The 16,955-nt window shown below is 45.4% G+C and overlaps 1 protein-coding gene across 1 annotated transcript in view; it reads left to right on the plus strand.

Annotated features, from left to right (window-relative positions):
- Nucleotides 1-902: 902 nt before the first annotated feature.
- LOC119378336 (uncharacterized) overlaps nt 903-16,955 on the plus strand; it is a gene marked incomplete at both ends in the record, with an annotated part of 30,769 nt that continues 14,716 nt past the window's right edge. Inside the window, one exon of the mRNA XM_037647503.1 lies at nt 903-1,187. Within this exon, the coding sequence (XP_037503431.1) occupies nt 903-1,187 (285 nt within the window). The remainder of the gene's footprint in view (nt 1,188-16,955) is intronic.

Raw genomic sequence — 16,955 nt, forward strand, 5'->3', positions numbered from 1 at the left:
GCGCCTCATTCTCTCCTGCGCAACGCCACGATGAGCGCTAGCGCATGCTCGTCCCCTCCCCCTCTCTCTCCTCTTCCACGCTCCCCCTCTCGCGCGCCTGTTGACCGCTTCCCTGCTCGCCCTGTGGAAATTAATGGCCAGGCTAGAGGGAAGACACGACGCGCGTAGCGTTCCTCCGCGTTCCACTACGCGAGGTCGAAAGCATGCCCGAGGTCGGTATCAGCTCAACGAACGCCGACGGAACGCGATCGTGTAAGCGCTCCAGCTTCGCACCGCCTCATGGTCCCCTTTGCGGAGATTGTGTAATTTTTCACTGTATCCTCATATTGCTATAATGCTCAAAGGGCCTATTCGCCCACATCTTGCTGTGTTAGAGCAAAATGTATTTCGTAGCAAAACTATGCTTTTTAGCAAAAGCAAGAATTTACTTTTTTGCATACCTACCCAGCCCTATCGCCATTTAATCTCTTTTTTGTATCTTAGCTGTGTTTTATTTCTTTGTTCGCACTAGCAATATACCCACACCTGATGAATCGCTTCGTTCAACAGTTAGGTGGACATATTTCATTTTAATCTCTTTGTACAATCTTCGCCCTGTTCCTTCATTTTTTGTACTAACATAGATACACACCCCTTATAGTCTGGAATTCGAGGCAGCAGTGTTTGTAAATAATAATAAAAATAGTTCTATATTTTTACCCATTTTTGACTAATTCCCCAGGGTCGTCTTCAGCCAACAATACCAGATGCGTCTACATCACCGGTAGCTTCGTTGGAAAGTGTAAGATGAAATACAACGCCATCAACCTTCTAGTTAGGCTTGCTAGATCGTGTGTAAATTGCTGTGATCAGTCGTCTGGCGACTGTGTTAGTCGTGTGGTGGGGTTGCGGGTGCACAACAGGCCCGACGGAGGACGGCTCTTCACCTGCGACATGGTCTATTGCCACAGCCGAGGTCAGACGAGCAAGGAAAGGAATGTCTGCGTTGTCAAGCTGTTCGTGGCCAACCAGGATACGTCGCTGTTAGTCGGCATCGCCTTGCTCAACGGTGCATCCGGAATGGTTTTTTCTCACGATGAGACCATGGCGATCGTACTAGACGGAGGCGCACACCTTTTCCGCAAGCACAACGTACTTTACACAGAGCCAGTAATCACCATGATCAGCCTGACTGCGCTCACCGCAGGGCAAAAGCCTCTTCCAAGTACCGCCAATTATACTGCTCGTGCGCTTGCTGCGGCCACGCTATCATCGTAAACTTCTCAATCTGATGTAGCCTCCTTACTTTCTTCCTGTTCGTCGCTCACTTGGCTTGTATTGAAATATATTCTGTTACATTCATTGAGCAGTGGGTATATTTCTCTGCCCATGCTCCTTTCTTCTCTTGCTTTCGACTACGATATCCTTAACGCAATCTTGTTCCCTGACCCAATCTGCGATCTTGTCGTTTTAGGTTACACCTACGATTCGCCTTCTCATGGATGGCTCGCTGCGCCATACTCAATTTATGTTGCACACTTTTCGGAAGCCTCCATTGTTCTGCCGCTTGGGTAAATACCGGTGAGCTGCAGCCGTTATGTACCTTTCTCTTTAGCCGTACTGACAAACAACCATGCATATTCTGAGAATGCGTACTAAGAGGGCTCCACCCCATTCTTATTGTTCTAATTAGTTCCGAAGGTAACCACCTGCCTCAAGAAGACGAATCCCTTTTCAACTTTCACTGATTCGCTACTGCATCATACCATTGTCCTATCAATTTCGAGACTGTTTAACATCACCTTAGCGTCTGCATATCCTGGAATGGCTTCGTTTTGCCCGCAGAATAGTGGGCATAAACACCCGCACGGAAGTTCCTTGGAAAGGGAAGTTCTCTATGGGATGAGTAAGCGCATACTTTTACGGTATGTTGTTTTCCACCCTACAACGTTGTCTTCGGGCAGCATCGGCACGGCGTCTTCATCACCTTTCAGCGCTCGTCAGCGTCTCGAACTACCGAAAAGCCTCTTTCGCATGAGATTTTTGAAAAGGTTGAATTTTCCTGTTGTGCCCACTTCTGCATGTCGGTATTTCATCTTGTCCTGCAGAGGAATTTTATTCCACTACCACGAAATCAACGCAGCCGTCTAATAGAAAGCGTTATCTTTGCAAATATGTTTCTCACCGAGGGTACAACACATCCATAGGTTTCAGATATATTCACTTCCAGCAAGCATGGGTGTATACCCGGGGGGTTAAAACACTCGCCTTCGGCGCGTGGAGGTTTGGGCTGAATCCAGCACCGTAAAAAAAAATTACTTTGTTTTGTCATTCGTAAATTTCATGGCAATTATCGTCTTGCAAGACAAAGAGGCAAAGACAGAGTGACGGATATTATTCTCGTTGAGTTGGCGTAGAAGTGATGGCGCATTTAAAACTCATCCATGAATTGACGTCAACGCAGGAAGCTTTGGAAGTCCTATATCACCTTCTGAATCAATCACATGTGCAGACGTTGACGTCTAGAACTCGGAACTGCTGTTTTCATGCATGATTATGTTAAAATGCATTCGCCAAGTACGATGTGTCATAGCTTTCCACGCAGAAAACTTCAGGCGTTTGTAATTTTCACGACCCTATAGAAACTGACACACGTGTGCAGTCCGTGCCCTAATAGAGGTTGCTTGATAAGGAATCAAAAATCGAATTATTTGAAAATCTCGAAACATTGATGCTTGAAGTGACTAACAGCTATTTCTTGGCAATGGTACAGAATATACGCTCTCACATACTATAGTACATAGTACGGTAAGTTATCCACAGTTTATTCGCCATACTGGACTGCATGGCTCTATAAATCATTATTTTGCCGTAAACGCAACCGTTTAAAGGACAGCGTACGGCTTCCTATACTTGAGCACTCAATACATGTTTGGTGGACACAAAGACTTAGGAGCAGCTGCACACGTCTCCTGGATTCATCGACAGAACCGCCAAAAAAGACTATCGCAGAAATTGAAACGAAAAGTGGCTTTCGTAGTGCGGGAAACGCATGCAGCAAACGCCACATACGTGTCTCCTTGCTACTGCGCAATCATGACGCACGGGAGTATTTTTTCGGCAAAGATGAGCACAGAACAAGGGTTACACCCACTGAGCAGATGGGAAGGTGCGTTTGAACGATATTGCCACACGCACTCATACCTTTCTGTGTTTTGCGTACCGCTTCCTTACACGTGTTACTACTGCCCTGCGCAAGCCGCACTAGAATGTCTGGGAACGTTCCAGATTGTAGTAGATCATTCTGTTATGGTTGCGCATATGACGCGAAGAGTCTAGATTACTCCAGAGCTCGCGCGACCACTAGTGATAAGACTGGAAAGTTCGATGCGTGATGTACAAAGGCGGCGCGTGCCAGTCATGGGCAGTTTACCGACGGCCGACGCTATGTTCGCCGCTATCAGGACACAGTGTGTATTGCTGTAGTTTGACTTTTCGTTTCCCGGCCACAAGTTCGGCCAAATGAAACGTTCCATCTTGGACACGCTGACTGCTACTTTCGTTGACGCCCCGACCACGTGACAGTATGTGCAGATAGGGTTCGACGCATGCACTTCCCGGTGAAGAATTACGATTGGATGACCTGTAGTTTTTGGGAAGTGGCAACTCCAGCAAGGAAAAAACGGAGTGACATCAGTACACTTTGTTATGGTAAATACGCACCTGCCCATCAAGCGATTTAATTTTTATTTTTATAGCGCTTTGGGAAGGCCACACATAGGCGCAGTAGTCCGAAATATCAGCCTGAAAACTATTGCGCACGATATTGCATTACTTTGTTGTCAATGCTTTGATGTATTGCGTTGCTAATTACTTCAAGGCTGCCTCACGTAACCTAAGATCGGACAAGGCGACACCACAGCTTTTCTGACCCACCGCCAGCACAGCGAGAAGTGGAGCCTTTGTTTTATTCGCAAGAAGTGGATAACATTGGGAAGCTCAAGGGCGCGAATAAACATTACGTCTTTCGTGAAATGAAATCCACTTGCCCATGGAGATTCAAATGAGGCTCACAAGAGCACTCCCAGAATTAGTATTCGGTACCGAAGTCATGCTGGTATCTATCCAAGCGTGCCTCCGCTAAATATTCCATAGTGCAGCCTTCTTGTATGTTCGTTTTTGAATGGAATATTTTTATGAGGTTTCAAACAAAAAAAAAACAATACAGCGTGATTCGTGCGTTAAATTTTTTTTGTGGTATAAAGTTTCGCGTGTTTTCACGTACAGAGCCGTTAACAGCAAAGGCTCATGCCTAGTAGTTTTGAAAAGGAAAACAAATATGCCAATGCAGCCTGTCACCAAGACGTTCTTTCTTAACCTGCACAAAAGTATGTTAGGAACTTTTATGGAAGTATAAGGTTTCCACATCACATGGGAAACTCGCTACCTAATTGACTGCTTTGCCAGAACTTCTAATTGCGATTGATGTCGCACGTTCGCGTAATACCTTGTCTTGAACAACGCTATTGTCTCTTGTGTTCACCAGCAGTTTCGTCGCCCGTATTCTGCTGTTCGTAAGTGAGCTGAGCTGCCTAGCGATCAGTGATTTCGTTGTCATCGATGACATTCAAAAAACGCGAATGAGCAGCCCCGTGCATAACCATTGCACATTTATAAATAAGAATTCAGCAACGACTGCTCAATATCGAAAGTACCAAGAACTCTGAATCACATCTTGCCGATGAAGTTTCGACAATAGGTCGGGTCATGGAGTACCTATCCTTAATTCATTAAAACTAGCTGTTTTTGTTGCGGTCGTTTTCTTCCCAACACGTCGGAACGTACATCACTCGTTGTTTTAGGTGGTCTCGGGGGCTCACTTTTCCAATGCTACTATAGGGTGACTTGGCACTACTTCGTAATGCACCACAACGGCAAGCCTTGATGTACATCAAATAATATTAGCAGGAACATTTTTATCTTCTTCGTCATGCGAAATCCGAGCATAAGATTCATGGACCATGGAAATTCATAGGCGGAGCCCGGATCTCCTATATTCGAGGAGATCAGTTCCATCAACGCGGGCCTCACTCAGCGATATAATAATGATAAGCTTCTCGCACTCGAGCGCCTTTGTATAATGGTAACGGTAAGGGGTGTTCGATTAGGAGCGCCATTACACCGGGCACTCTGTGGTTCTCGCCTCGTTTCTAAACGTGTAACTTATCTATTCATAGAAGCGACTATTAAACACAGACGTGTTGTCACTAAACGAACATCGTTGACAAATCTGCATGTCGGAAAATGCAGGACGACCTAATGCGAGATTTTATGCATACTATAGCTCAATCAATGAACAAATACATGTCTAGTTATTAATTACAGCAGAGCGTGTCCCAATATTCTGTAATATTTTCTGTCGTACCGCTTTCTACTTTTCACGACGATGGTTTTCTTCTAACGGGAGAAATTGTCTCAGAGGCACGAAAGTACGCTATAGGTGACCGCATTAATGCAACCATTATTGAGCCAAAGCAAATCGTGCGTGTTATCTATGATGGCGCTGCGCTGCGATAAACGCAGAAGAAAATATAAGAAAGTTTGAATGGACGCAAAACGACTTGTGAGAACGCGCTCATAATGGTGGTGGTCCGTGCAATTCATTACCAAATAATATAGAATATACGTAATTTTATATTTATACGTAATAATCACGAGTTGGGAAAAATCAGACGAAAAAAAATGTCCGCAGCTACGATCGGCACCCGCAATGCCTGCTTAATGTTAGTCTACCTGAATTTAACGCACTTGGATAACGGCTCGCATGCATTCTCAGCTCACGATTATATTTTGAGAGGGCGAAAGAGAGAAAAGCTGCCGGTGGCCGAAAAGCTTTAATGTGGACCTCGGGAGTTTCCCGAAAGCAAAACAGAACCACAGATAAACACTGAACACGTTAAGTCAAATGAACGCGAGCAAAATCAACGAGGTGGAATGGATGTTTTCTAAATGCTGCTGAAAACCACTATTACGTGATGTGTAATGGCGGCGCGAACCCACAAGAACGCCAGACATTGCAAAAGCCAGGCATCATGATACACGGTCAGAAAGCCATCAGCGAGCAGCGGCGCGAGAAGAGCATTGGTGATGCGATTAGCCGGAGGTGCTTCGTTTTACTCGCAAGCGCAATGTATTTTCCAGCGCACATGTATACACTCTTACCACAGTAACGTATAAATATACCGATAAAAGTGAGTAACGGATAAAATACAAGTTACATCGTTCGTATTTTTGATGTTTTCATTATTTCGTCTCGTTTTATGCACCTAATGTGGTTTTGGACTGCCTCGAGGACGGGATACATTGCAAGCTTTCTGCACATTCCCTGGTTCTGCACCGCCTCCATGATCGGCTCACTTTTTACTAAGCGATGACGTAATGACGTCATCACGTACCGTGATGTTGTGTGACGTGGTGAGGACGTTATAGTGACGCAAGGGATGTTCATTGGCATCCCTGCCGAACGTGGTCTCCATCCTACAAGGACGCTTCGAAGGGAACGTGTGCCTCGCAGCCCAAACAACGCAACCCTATTCACTTCGATCGCATCGCAGTTTTCATTGACGTCACTTTGTTAGCCATCTTGGAGTGCAACCTGGTTGAGATGCCGTGTAAAACGCATGGTGTGAGAAACCGTGACATTACATTAATGCCGGAGCCCTCTAGCGTTCATTTGTGTTTCCCTTGACGGAGCTGGCGAACAGAAGAAAGAGGGAGAGCACAAAATAACACAGGGGCAGAACGACTGTGCGTCGTCCCCTACACTGATAGTCTCTAATGAGATAAAAGTCATGGTGGTAGCCATCTAGAGGTACATAGCGCAGAGAACCTATATGTGGCGTCACATGAAAACTATGTATAGGATTTCCACACCGCCTCACCCCCAAGCAAGCCCGGAACCGGTTGTTCGGCCCACTCAAATCGAGTAACTGTATATACAGTAACTCTGTACTCAAAATGCTTCTATTACACTCAAGCGGGGCTGAGCGTAAGCGACACTCGGCTAAAAAATATCTATTATTTGAACAAACTCGGATAAGGCGCGAGCAAGCGTCTGAACAAACTGGAATGACATAAAATGTACAGAAAAAAACATCTGCAATGCGTTATTCGTTGCTATATTGTATATTGACACGGGTGGCCCAACGCGCCAATTCTCGCCAGCGCGGTCTTGGTACACCGAAAAGCCACATACTGCCGGTACATTGCCGAGGAGACTTGTGGATTGATGAAATAGACAGTGGTCTGAAGCAACAATGATCTCTTTCGCCACGCTTCAATAAAAAATGATAGTTTTCAATGCAGCAAAACCCCTGCTAAGAGCGAACTCTGGTCACAAACTTTCGTTTATTTTACTCACAATGGACGTGGTCTTGTTTAAGTGCGAGTAACCGGATCCGAAAGTTTGAATCATGCTTCGGGGCAGAAGCAGCGGCCACGTTTCTATGGCATCTCTACATGTATTCTTGTTGCAGCGCTGCGTGTCGGGAAGCGGTTACAGATGGCGTCGTGATCGGTGCATGGTATTGGCCGTGAGTGTTACCTCGCGTCGCCGGCTTCACGCCAAATTTATACCATTATTCGCGTTGGACGCGCTTTCGAACATGTCAGCGTTGAACGTGGACTTAATTGGAATAGCGCGCGGAATAACGCTACACTGTGCTCGCTTCAGCTAACGTACAGTGTGACTACTGTGATCATTGGCCCGGATCGCATGGAAGATTAGACGAACTTGGTAAGTGTTTTTTTTTTTTCATTGTACTGTTTTCTCTGTTTTCGGTACAGATAAATGTTTTTGTGCGAAATTGTTCTCACCCGCACCTGTCGAGATTTAGCGGCTGTCAGGAAAGAAAAAGAGGCTTCAGCTGTGCTCAATGGGGGAATTCGTCGCGAACGATGTCTGGCCAGGCTTTCGCCGGCTCTTTGGCGCTTTATGAGTTTGCTTTGGCCACTCCGGCTTTGTGTTTGTCGTCAGCTTCGGCAGTGCCCTTGTCATGGCGTTTGTTGAGATTATAACCGCGCTTGGCATTGTTTGCAGGTATTCTCAATGCGTTCTGTTTTTCGAGCTTTTATGACGGCAACAGTGTAATAGCGTCAGCAACACGGGCTCCTTTGCAAGCACTTAGAGATGCCTACGGTGCACTGTTTGTCTATGACGTTTGTCTTCAACACTGTTTGTTCGTATGTTTGTTTGTTTGACTGTTTGTCTTCAACGGCGACGGCGGGCTGCCGGCCTAAGGAGCTTCGCTACCAATAATTTGAGTTTTTTACAGGGTCTATAGTAGCACCTGCGGCTGGAAATGCTGTCTCTAATGTGCTGGAGAACTCCGGACAGGCCGCTACCTTTAGTAATCGTGAATACGTAAAGCCAGCATTGTTTAAAATAAGTACCGCGGGTACTTATTTTTTGTCTTTTGGTGTATTATATTAAGAACTTAGAGTATCCATTTGCGTATTCCCAGATGCTTGCTCTTGTGCAGACAATTGCATTGCCAGGAGATAGGCCACGAAAAAGCGTGGTTTGTGGACGCCTGAAATGTTTTTTGGCCTTTCTAAAGCAGAAAAATGTAATTTAGGCTGCAGCACTTTTCTCTGCTGTGTTTATGTAGTAATGCAGCTGCATTACTTTATGTAGCTGTATTTGTGACATCTTTCGTGTCTTTCATAGCTGTAGGGATCTGACACTACTCGACGTGTCACCCTGTTTTAGATATTACATCTCGCAAAGAAGAGATGTTTAAATAAAGAATTTCGTACCTGACAGTGCTTTTTTGAGAAAATTAAAAAAATGTGTAAAGGAATACCTTGTTTGAAAAGTTCAGACAGAGTTAGGAAGTTCACTGATGGAATTGCCTTCAAGATCATTTGAAATGCCATTGATATTCGAGACACTGTTCGGAGAGCTTTGCAATGTGATTGAACTCACCTGTTCTAATACCAGCCAGCCTAAAATAAATACAAAATATAGCTGCCACAACCGCTTCTAGTCACTGCGTGTAGCCGTGCATGTTTGTGAATGTATGCGTACACGCAAAATTGCAAACTTTTGAGGTTTAGAACCACCAACGCTCCTCCCTCTACCAGCTACGCCAATGTCGAAGGAATACCCGAGTGAGCGGCAGTATATATGTGTGAAAAAACTGCAGCTGGTTTATGTGGGTGGGGAAGCCCAAACAGTATTCAAAAAAGTGTGTTGATTTTTCAGGATACTTTAGCTACTTATATGGACATTTTTTTGGTTTTGATAGCACTCTGTTTTACAGCCACTTTTCAACATTTAGACGATGCCTCACGTCAAGAAATCTTGCCCACAAATTTGGTTAGTAGTTTGATTTGTCGACTTGTCGTTTCTCATGAGAGAATCTGTGCAGAAGATTGAGTAATGGGACTGAAAGTGAACCCGTATACGGGTAAAGCAGCAGTGCGAGAAAACGTCATCCACTCTTCAATGACTTGTTCAAATGCATCGAAATATAGGCGAAGTGATTTTATCAGATTCCCAATTTTGGCATCACAATCTTCTGTGGGAAAAATTGCCAGACGTGACAGTACCATTGTAAACCTCATTACAGCGAACCTAAGGTTGGCTATACCGGGTGTTTCAAGAAATGTGCCGAAAATTCTCAAAAATCGCGAAAATGCGATATTTGCTGGCTGCCTTGAGAATTGCTTGCGCTGTAGTGGCAGGCGTCTTAAGGTTGTTAAGGACCATTTGGTGCTGCAATTAAAAAGTTAAATTAACGTTTTAATTAGTGAAGTCAGGTGATTCTGTCAAAGGGGTGAATTGAAGTTCTTTATGCAAAGAACCCATCCCAGCTTTGAAGTATAGAAAAATCTGCCTTTTCTTTTGTCGTAGTGACATTCAACCAAATTGCACGCCTTTCAAAGGTGACATCCACTGAATTTGGTTGAATTTCACTACTACACAATAATTACGACAGGCTGCTTTTTCTATATATCAAAGCCATGACATGGGTTGTTCGCATGTAAAACCTCATTTCACCCCTTTGATACAACCACCTAGCTTCACCAGTTAAAGAGTTAATTAGTATAATTTTTAATTACATTCCTAAGTGGGGTCTTAAACAATCTTAAGATGACTGCCGCTACAGCACAAGCAATTCGCAAGGCAGCCAGCAAATGTCGCATTTTCGCGATTTTTGAGAATTTTCAGCAGATTTCTTTAAACACCCGGTGTAAATAGAGTGTAATCAAAACTAAAAGATATCAATAGCTCACGTAACCCTTAAAAACACCTTTTTATAAGTTACATTCAATTTTAAAAAATACAAGGCTACAGCGTAACCAATATAATATCAACAATTATAAGGGTTACAATGTAACTGATATCTGTAACCGTTACAATGTACTTTATATATGTATGAGTTACAATGTATCTTGCTAAGTTATCCGTTACAAAGTATGAGATGAACATAATTTTGTGCACGGATAGTAAGAGTTACAAGTTAAGAGTGTAGAGAGGGACCTACATATATATAACTCGCGAAAAAACGGGAGTTAGTTCGACGTATTCGTTAAGTCGATATAGAACATTTCATGAAATTGTTGTACTTGCGGTGCGAATTTTTGTGCGAAAGCTCAATTCACTGCACTGCATCAGTGTCATAAATAATGCCCCTTCACGGCAATGCACATTTTTTTTTTAATTTGTATTCTTTCGCGGCTTGCATTTGGTGATTAGGGGTTATATGCAGGGGCTGGTTATACGCAATAAAATACGTTATTTTTGCAAATATCGTCGCAAAATTTATATATGCAGCTATGCGAACTCGTAGGGAACCTGAAGCGTCTAGTCCACCCTAATGCAGGCCTTTTAAACGCGTTACTAAGCATGCTTGTTGGCGTGCTGTACGTAGCAATGACGTAAGCTTCTTTTCCTTGACTTCAACTTAATTCAATATCGCCAACATTGCGGTGAGTAGCAGGTTCTTCCATTTTACGGCATCTACCGCGCTATAACCAACGAGTGGTGAAGCGAACTGTGACCCTAAACGACGAGTCGGTGTTGCAACCAGGTCTGGGCAGAGTTACTCGGGAAAGTGTTCCGGAATACAGATATCAAACTACGTTGACTGGAAGCCGGAAATACAGATTCTAAGATACATTTGCTGTTAACATAGCGGGATATTTCGCAGATACTTTTGCAATAAGACGAAAAATGTATTCCAGGATACGGATACAGCGATACAGGTACTGGAATAATTTTTTATTTATTTCAAGGATGCTCATACTCTGCAAAGACAATTATAAGGGCAGCATAATGTGGTAATCGTTGTTGCAGCGCATTGAAACTTTCAGTTCATTTATTTCTTTAGTACAGTACCCTCAGCGCCATTAAGACACAACAGAGGGGGGATGTTACAAAGTACACACTTAGTATTATTTACATAATTACACATATCAATTGCAGAAAAAAGTGCACTATTTCACAGGAAAATTACAAGCATTGGACACATAAATCGACATAATTGGTGACAACAAAACGAGCTATGCTAGAAATAGCATAGTTTAAGCGAATCACTCGAATAACCAATGAACGCCAGTGAATTGAGAAAAAAATATATATTTATTTTTCACATAAGATCAGCTTTGCTGAGAAGGTTGCTGTGTCAGCTTCCCAAATAGGCTCTTCTTGACAGCGTCGGTTTGTCCTCAGCCCAAGACTCGCGAAAGAAAAAAAAATTGGCCGCGTATCAGCGTGCTTCGCTGCAAATGTCGTCTAAAGACGTTAGAAGAGGCGCTGCGTGAGAAATGGAAGCCATCTGGCAATACGTCGGGAAACATGAGTGCTGTGTTGCGGGCTGGTAGTCCCGGCGCAGCGGCAGGCGAAGACCGGCGGTGACCAACGCGACCGATGGGGACGCCGGCCAGCCCGAACACGCCGTTTGGCGCGATGCGCCGAAGGAGAATAAACTTGCGCACTCAACGAGTACTCTCCACAAACTCTCTTATTTACACGTCGCCTGGGTAAAACAGGAATGCCCAGAGCGGCTTCCCTGTCATTCGTACAATGCAATACTGAACCGAAACCGAAACACAACATAAACTTGTGCAGAGGGCACGGAGGAAGACAAGTTTCAGCGCAGTCGTATTTTCAGCGCAGCTTAAGAAACTAGGGTCTTTGAAATTGCGTATCTATGTATTTTCTATTAAAGGAACACACCACCTATTACTTACCTAATGATGTTGCGCCTCAGATATACGTAATATTTACTTTTTGATCGACAGCGTTCACAAGTATGAACACCCGTACCAGTTCAAGATGGGTGGGCGGTAAGCAAGTGGTTCAACTTTGGCCGGGTGGCTGAATAGGGTGACGTGCCGACAAACAGAAAGACAGACCAAAATTTCTGCGTTTAAGTTCCCCAAGCAAGACTATCGTCTTTAAAAAGAGGTCTCCACCGCGAAGACGACGACAAATTCGTGTTATAGTACATAAATACCGCCTTCATAGCCGGATAGCCCAGCAGCGTGGCGATATCTCTTCTCGGGTCATATAGATACCGAAACACTTACGCCCTCACGTGGGTTCTTCTCACCGTAAGAAGCCGAAGTCGGTGCCCATATTCGGAATCTTGAGCCGTCGGGCCCGGTCGGCGCCGGGTCATATGGCTGAGGATCCCGCTGCCCATATAGGCCGGCCATAATTACCTAGGCGCAATGGAGCCCAACATGTCAAAACTGCACAGTTCAAACTTTGGCTTTCTAAAATCGCGTTCTCTGGGGTTGAGAGGGTTTAAGCCCTCACAAGTCGCTCCTGCCAGCTCTCTAAACAGACGTGGAAACAGGGACAGCTGCTCAGATCGCCCCATCAGAAACTACAGCAAGCACTGGTCGCCTGGGCCGAAAGGGTCACTCTTCAATGAAGCTGTCACCACCACCGACGCTACCAGGACCCATCTCACCAAGCCGCCACAGACAAAGTCGGCTCCGGTGGTGGGGGAGCCTGGCACCACAAAAGGCGGTTTCATGCTTGTAAATCAATTAGGAACACACCCTGACACGCTCAGCAAGTGGCTGAAAGCGCGAAAAACACAGTCAACTTATAGTCACTTCCGCCGCGACTAGGGAAACTGCTTTTGGAAGTGCCGCCACTTTCAGAACTGAATGCACGCGAAGCATTTCAAGGCCTCTGATCCAACGCGGTATCCGCGCAGTACGTCACGAAGTAATCGCCTTCCAGCCGAAAAAAATTAGGCGTGCTGCACTGGAATTGAGAGGCAGCGACTTTCGTCGGCAGAGGCTGACAACACTGGCTCTGCGGCGTCGCGCGCTTTACCACATGGGGCATTCTGTGCTTGAGTGGAAATCATCGCCGCCCTATCTGTCGGCGACCGGCGGCGCGCCTTTGCTTGTCTTGGCAGAAAAAAAAGAACGTCATTCATCCGTTGGAAAAACGCCTCAACTCATTTCCGACGAAAAAAAATGTAACGAGATACCAGTTTCCTTCATATTATCGCGATACAAACAATACATCGTAGAAGTATTTCACTACTGAGATACAAATAGATTTTTCAAATGTATCTCGATAAAAAAATACATATGCTCAAGTATCTCTGAATTACTATCACGATACTGCCCATCCCTGAACGACGCCGTCTCATGGAGGCTCATGGCACGTGATGGCAAGAGGTAGTTTCTAACAGTGTTGCGGAGTTACCACTCGGGAAATGGAATGACTCCGGAATCATTCCACATTTTGCGACTGCGGAATGGAATGGGGACAACGCTTGGAGGAATGGAATGGGAATGGAATTAAGCGCCTTTTGTATGGAATGAAATTACGTCGTTTTCCGAAAATAGAGCACGTTTTCGTCTACGCGCTGTTTTTCAAACTTCAAACATTAGTATGTCACAGCCTCCAGTTTAACAATAAAGCAGTATTTTTAAAATGGCTTGGCTGATTACAAGCACGGTACATTTATAAGCGAAGTGCCTACTGCAATTCTGTCCTCATATAGACTGTGTTGCTCAGAAGTTTGTCTATATTCTTCGGGTAACCGCGGCTCTATGTCGTTGGTATCAGTCGTGAGGAACTACGGTGGCGGCACATACCCGTGTTCGCTTAGCCAAGCAAGTAGGGCATTGGGGAGGAACGCACTTTGCTGCATTTTTAATTGCTACTACCGTAATATCATGCTCAAATGAGTCATGCAGGCCTGAGTACATGTTTTTTCGAAGTCGAAGTCCACAACGCACTGTTAGCTATGGCCAAGGCTAGGCGTGGTGTGAAAATGTGCACTATCTGCCAATTTGTAAACGAGAAGTGTGCAAACAAAGTTAGTGTGCAATAAGTTAGTGTGCAAATAAGTTAGTGTGCAAACAAATGCATTATCCCAGCGGATACTGAAGGGAAAGACAAACTATCCATGCGCGTTGGTTCCCATTGACACCCCCCCAAGAAAGTGGCGAATACTCTATGCCCAGCCTGATCTTTATCTCACGAGCAGTTTAGTACCTGACACACGTAAATAACCTTTGTGACAAGGAAGACATTGCATACCTACGCACAGGCGAACACAGAAAGTTCTCCTCACCCCATCCATGCTTGCGAGGCACGATTGACAAGCGTGAGTGCTGACGAGCAGTGCAGCCCAGTGTTCCCTATTAGTCTACAGGGCTGGGCAAAGATACTTTGAAATTGTACCGCGATACGATACAAGATACTCAGGCAAGAAGTATTGGAGATACAGATACAAGATACTACCGCAATAATTGTATCAGATACGGTACTTGCCAATGGTATCTTAAGATACTTCGATATATTCGCAAATTTATTTTAGACCCCATAATGTAGCAGCGAACGCCTGTGCACGAAAAAGTTTGCTTGAAAATTCCTTAAATGTGACAAATGTTGTTTCATTTCAATGAAATGTCTGTCAGTATCTCAAAAGTTTCGTCCTTCTTGCTCAAAGCGCATTAGTTTACTTCCGATAGAACTTACTGGGCTTTGTTTTGGCTGCTTAACAGGACAGCTCTTCACTGACAGCGGCTCTTGATTGTCATTTTTGTAATTGATAGGAGTCGCTGCTCAGGTTGCCTGCCAGCTAGCGGGTCGTCATGTAATCACAAGAACTTCAATAAGAAGCCTTCGCACGATGCCGCAAATACCGGTGTGGAGTTTTACCTTCTCCGTAAAACACCGTTTACGCAATACCGAAGCACCGGTGTACAGCAGCAACAACGTTGCTAGCGACATTTTTCGTGACGCATTGTGTATACGTAGAGCTGATATAACTGCAATTACTTTTCATGTTCTACTTATCAGCTGGCGTAAAGCATTCGCTATCAATATACGCAGTAACGTGCAATCTTTCAACAATTTTTCTTCAACGAGAGAACAGGTGCACCCCAGAAATGCCTACTACCTATTGTATTATCACGTGGTGGTGACGATGAAGAAGGCGGCAGTCACTCTAGTAGAGACGAAACCGCTCATTGGGCAAACTTGTGCCCAGAAAACTAAGTAACTCAAAGTACAAGCGAAGCACGCTGTACATTGCTTCCGCGTCTGTTGTTGCTGTGCGCGCGATCTACCTTCGTGTTCTTCCTGACCCCGTTAAGCTTCGCGCGGTCGCAGAGTTCCCAAAGCCCACTACTCTTAAGGCACTCCGCAGCTTCATAGAGCTCTGCTCTTATTTTCGGCGTTTTGTGCGCAATTTTGCAAGCATTATCGCGCCACAGACCACTTTGCTTACCGCAAGCCACGGCATCTCCGCGTGGTCAACCTCGTGTGACAAACCCTTCGAGCAACTACGTCGCCTACTAATTTCACCACCGATACTTCGTCATTACGACCCACAGCGCCTACAGAAACACATGCGGACGCCAGCGGCATCGGACTTGGTGCAATCCTAGCGCAACGGAAAGACGGTTACGACGAGTACGTTGTGGCATATGCTAGTCGCACTTTAACGAAGGCAGAAAGAAACTACTCCGTCACAGAGAAGGAATGTTTAGCCATAATTTGGGCTCTCGTCAAATTCCATCCATACCTCTATGGTCGCCCTTTCGATGTTGTTACCGACCACCACGCCCTTTGCTGGCTGTTCTCGTTAAAAGATCCGTCAGGACGGCTTGGGCGTTGGGCGCTTTGCTTACAAGAACATGACATCCGCGCTTTCTACCGATCGTGCAGGAAGCACTCTGACGCCGATGCGCTTTCCCGATCGCCGATGCCTGCCGATGTGGCCTCCGCATCAATGTCCTTTGCATCCGTGTCTCCCATCAACGTCGCTAACATGCCGGCCGAGCAGCGAAAGGATCCATCCCTTTCAGCTAAAATACACTTCCTCGACGACCCAAACACCACACTCTCTTCTCGAACGCTTCGTCGCCAAGCCGCTCACTTTGCTGTGCATCACAGCATCCTTTACCGGCAAAACTATTTACCCGACGGTCGCAAGTGGCTACTCGTGATTCCCCGGCACATTCGTTCTGAAATATGCGAATATTTTCATGCTGCTCCTCATAACGGTCACGCCGGTGAGCTGAAGACGTATACTCGGCTACGACAACGTTTCTACTGGGCCGGAATGTATCGCTTCGTCCGCCAGTACGTTCGAGCTTGTACAGCACGTCAACGACGAAAAGTTCACCAGCGGCCTACTGGCGAGTTACAACCGCTGCCCTGTCCGGCTCGTCCCTTTGATCGCGTCGGCATGGACCTATATGGTCCTCTGCCCTTCAGCTCCTCGGGTAACCGATGGATAATTGTAGGAGTCGATCACCTCACGCGCTACACCGAGACCGCAGCACTTCCAACCGCTACTTCGCCCGAAGTCGCATTCTTCATTTTGCGGAACATCGTCCTTCGACGTGGAGCACCACGCAAACTGCTCAGTGACAGAGGGCGTGTGTTCCTTTCCGAAGTAATACAAGCTCTTCTTGCGGCA

Source organism: Rhipicephalus sanguineus, unplaced genomic scaffold, assembly GCF_013339695.2.
Source record: "Rhipicephalus sanguineus isolate Rsan-2018 unplaced genomic scaffold, BIME_Rsan_1.4 Seq7855, whole genome shotgun sequence".
Lineage (NCBI taxonomy): Eukaryota > Metazoa > Arthropoda > Arachnida > Ixodida > Ixodidae > Rhipicephalus > Rhipicephalus sanguineus.